The sequence below is a fragment of the Rhinopithecus bieti genome, unplaced genomic scaffold, assembly GCF_001698545.2.
Source record: "Rhinopithecus bieti isolate Rb0 unplaced genomic scaffold, ASM169854v2 scaffold_8675, whole genome shotgun sequence".
In the NCBI taxonomy this organism is placed as follows: Eukaryota; Metazoa; Chordata; class Mammalia; order Primates; family Cercopithecidae; genus Rhinopithecus; species Rhinopithecus bieti.
Genome location: NW_016806447.1, coordinates 2056498 through 2061169, shown reverse-complemented (window position 1 = coordinate 2061169; position 4672 = coordinate 2056498). Strand labels below are relative to the sequence as shown.

Below are 4672 nucleotides of genomic sequence, written 5' to 3'. Positions count from 1 at the left end.
AAAAAAAAAAAAAAAAAAAAAAAAAACAGCAATAGCAAGCCAGAGAAGTGGAAATAGGAGAAACTCTTTAAAACGTGGATCTGCACAAAATGATTATATGTGACCAAAAAAGGAATTTGTACACTGCTTCACACCATATGCAGATATTAACTCCAGACAGATGAAGTACTGAAAAACCATAAGTAAAATTTTACAAATCTTTGTAAAATATAAGTGAATTTTTTTGGGATATTAAGGAAGGGCAGAACATCTTAAACTAGAAACAAAAAGGTCTAACTATAAAAGATTGGTACATTTTACTATATTAAAAATTAAATTTGTGTTCATCAAAACACACCATAAAGGCAGCAAACAGGCCGGTTACAAATGAGAAAACAATATTTGCAAAATATATAACCAAAAATAACAAAGGAAATATAACACCCCTACAGATCAAGAAGAAAAAGATAATCAAGTAGAAAAATAAGCAAGAGGCCGGGCGCGGTGGCTCAAGCCTATAATCCCAGCACTTTGGGAGGCTGAGACGGGCGGATCACGAGGTCAGGAGATCGAGACCATCCTGGCTAACACGGTGAAACCCCGTCTCTACTAAAACTACAAAAAACTAGCCGGGCGACGTGGCGGCGCCTGTAGTCCCAGCTACCCGGGAGGCTGAGACAGGAGAACGGCGTGAACCCGGGAGGCGGAGCTTGCAGTGAGCTGAGATCCGGCCACAGCAGGCCAGCCTGGGTGACAGAGCGAGACTCCGTCTCAAAAAAAAAAAAAAAAAAGAAAAGAAAAATAAGCAAGAGACACGAACAGGAATTCCACAGAAGAGGAACCCGGTTGGTCAGTAAACATGTGAAGAGATACTCACCTTCATCAGTGGTCAGGGAAAGCATATTAAAACTATATACCATTTTATACCAAGCATGGGGAAGGCAATGGATTCACGCTGATGGGAGTGTAAACTGGATCAACCACTTTGGGAAGGAATTTGGCATTACCATGTGAAGATAATTATTCATGTACCCTAACCATTCGATTCCTAGATTACTACCCAAGAGAAACTTTCACATACACAGCAAAGAACTTGTGCAAGAATGTTCATAGCACTACTATTTGTAACAGTGAAAATATTGAAACAAACCAAATGCCCACCACAAGATAATGGATAGCTTGTGGTCTACCGACTTGACAGAATATTAGCGAACCTCAAAACGGATTAATTATAGTGACGTCCAACAATATAAATGGATCTTAGCAGTCTAATATTGAGTTTAAAAAATAAATTGCAAAAGAGTAAAGTCAACTTCATATTTCTAAGTTAAAAAATCTAAAAATATGTATTCTGTGGTAATACATCGAGCTATTTTTAAAAATTCAAGAAAATAAGAAACGAGATTTAGGGTGATGGGAGGCCCAGAGACAGGAAGAAGGGCCACATACATAAAATGTTAGTTTTTCTCAAAGCTCTAGTCCTCATGTTGAATGATGGGTTCATTGATGTAAAATAATAAAAGAAAATGAAAAGTAAATTAATACAAAAGGGATAAGAAGGTCTTTGAACAGAAAAGTTACATGAGAACAAGGTCTGTATTCTTATGCATTTTTTGTACCTCCAATATCTGGGATATCTTAAAATAGTGATTTTCTTTAAATCATGACAGTACTTTCAGGAAAAAAGTCTAGCTGATTTCCCACTTTTTCAAACCTAGCAGTTATATGAGATTTGAAATACATAGTAAGATATGCCTGCCATGAAATAAAACAGTGTTTTGGTCAAATTTGTCAATGTGAAATTTAGAAGTTATCCATTCTAACTAGGAGCCAGGAGCTCTGTCCTTGTAGTTTATCAGCAGTTCAGAAGACAACACCTTAAAATTCTTTTTAAAAGTCTCTCTCAGAGGGAATGCACAGTAATATTAGGAAGCAGTCTTTTGGAGTCTACATATTGTATTTGATAACCCATGTGGAGAATGTTTAAAAGAACATAAATATAGGGAAAACTTTCTGAAGTCTTGCAGCTTTGATGAATTTTAGGTTCCTTTCTTGCTAGTGTCAAGTGATATGAGGAAATATGGAAAATTCAGTGATCTTGAATTGCGACTCTGAACTACTAACTTTAAAAGGTCTCTGGGGATAGAAATGAGAACAGACTAAAACCTGTTGGCCCCCGCCCTCTTGGTGTCTTGGTGTCTGTGCTCACATTCCTGATCCTATACCTCAACTCACTGTACAACATAGCATGAAAATTTGCTTTTGAAAGCACAAGTGACCATGCAACATTAATTTTCATTGTTGATGTGGTAAAGGGTAGAGTGGCCCCATTTTCACAATCAACAGCCCTAAACACTGAATGACTCAGGGAAACTTTATAAGAAGATGTTGCCTGCCTCCCAGATATTTCCAAAAATATTCTCGAAGAAAGAGGAAATTGTTCATTAAGACATTGTTATTGTCCGTGTTGTAACAGAGAAAGTCATTTTTATTTCTCAACAAACAATGTAGAAGGAAAGAGAAATGGTCTTTGTTAAGATTAGGCATCTTGGAAGTGAACATTTATAGATTCGGTGCTGATAAAATGAAATCCATGACTTCATTCTTCTGTTGATTTAAAATTTTATCATATTGAATATTGCTTAAAGCGAGCCATTGGTTAAGCTAAATAACTTTTTTTCTGTTTCATGGAATTTTTATTGTATTATATGTTATAAAGAAATTTTGCCTATTTCTTAAAAGCAAACCATTCTTAGAAACTCTAGAAAAATCCTACATCTGTGTTTACAGGTTGATGACTTACAGATAATCAAGTTTTATTTTTTACTAAAAGCTTAAAAATAAAATCTTGTACAGCTTTTACGGTATTGATAACAATAAGGCATCTCTTTGTTTTATGCCACGTACCTAAAGTGCATTTCCCTTCTCTTACCTTGAGCTACTCTTAGAAAAGAGTTATCAAAAGGAATTTGGGGAAGAATAAACACTGGGATTTTACTGTAGTTTGAAATAATGTTGCTTTATGACAAAGGGAAAGAGACTTTTCCAATTAGCAGAGAGAGAAGTACCAATAGATCTTTAGCTACTGGAAGTGTTTATTCCTGCAAATGTGCATTCATGTCCTGCCTCATATTTGCCTGATTAGGATGATTCTTCCCCCGACCCAGAGATCTGGATTCAGTTAAATTATCTGCCCACATATGGTACTCTCTTAAGAACCTCAGGACCTGAGGTGGAAGAACTCTCAGAATTTTCCAATTTCACAATGGAAGACATCAATAACAAGAAAATCAGGTACGTAATCACTTCATATTATTTGACAGATTCTTAAAAACTTATATGAAAGTATTTCAGCAACTGGTCGTACCTCTGTTGAAAGAGTATATTGGTTTGGCCCCATTTTTAAACAACGATGCAGCCATCTTACCTGACTTGTCATCGTGGCTTATTCGTTTTATTCTTTTTGGCTTTTTATAGATACTCAGCTGTGTTTGAAACAGATGGTCATCTGGTTACTGATAGCTTCTATTTCTCTGTCTCTGACATGGACCACAACCATCTGGATAATCAGATGTTTACCATCATGATCACTCCTGCTGAAAATCCACCTCCAGTCATTGCTTTTGCTGACCTTATCACGGTAAACAATTCTCAAATCAATGAACAGTGAGTACTATGGAGAGCTAGAATCAATAGTCATGTAAATGAAGGATTTCTGCCTAAACTAGCTGCCAGGTATTTCCTCCAAAATACCCAGGCAGCGGTATCAAGATATGCATGGTTTTCAATCGTGAGTGTTTTTCTAAGTATGAAAATAAATATGCAGAAGATCAAATAATTATATCTGCATTATTTAGTCAACAAATATTTATGTGCTAGTCATCATGCTAGATGTTGTTAGTATTGGGAATAAAAATTAAAAAAGAATATATCTTTGAAGAGTTCGCAATCTAATGTTGGCAGCAACTAAAACTTGGACAATGCCCCCGAATCACTCCTTAAATCAAGTTAGTACTTAGCACTGTAAATAATATTGACAGTTCCTTTATGGGCAGAGCAATACAATGCATTCTCATCATTGAATACCCAGACATGAGTTCAAGTACCAGTTCTGTTATTCATCAGCTGAGTGACCTCGGACCATACACTTAATCTTTCTTTGCCTCAGTTTTCTTGTCTTTTATATTTTTATTTATTTTATGTTTTGTTTCCTTGTCTTTTTTTAATTCTTTTTTTATTATTTTTTATTTATTTTTAAGAGAGGAGGTTTCACTATGTTGCCCAGGCTGAACTTGAACTCTTGGGCTCAAGCAATCCTCCCACCTCAGCCTCCCTAGAAAGTGAGACTGTGGACCTGTAGTCCCATACCTGGCTCTTGTCTTTAAAATATTATCATTTTCTACTACATAAAAAGTTTCTCTAATGATTAATAAAATAATATGGAAACCCCCTAGTATGGTACCCAGTTCGTAGTAGGGATTTCTCAAAAGTTAATTTACTTTCCTCCCTGCTGTATGTACATACCATAATGCCAAAAGCTCAGGAATTTTTCCGGTTTTGTTGAGCAACTGAAAATTCATAAAACTAAGTTTTTTTTTTTTTTTTTTTTTTTTTTTGAGACGGAGTCTCGCTCTGTCGCCCGGGCTGGAGTGCAATAAAACTAAGTTATTTCTTTTTTTTTTTTTTTTTTTTT

General features: G+C 35.7%; 1 protein-coding gene across 1 annotated transcript in view; it reads left to right on the top strand.

Annotated features, from left to right (window-relative positions):
- The window catches only part of FRAS1 (Fraser extracellular matrix complex subunit 1), a 483930-nt gene that overhangs the window by 360486 nt on the left and 118772 nt on the right, over positions 1 to 4672 (top strand). Inside the window, exons 38-39 of the mRNA XM_017876598.1 lie at positions 3125 to 3273; positions 3457 to 3619. Coding sequence (XP_017732087.1) covers positions 3125 to 3273; positions 3457 to 3619 — 312 coding nt within the window. The remainder of the gene's footprint in view (positions 1 to 3124; positions 3274 to 3456; positions 3620 to 4672) is intronic.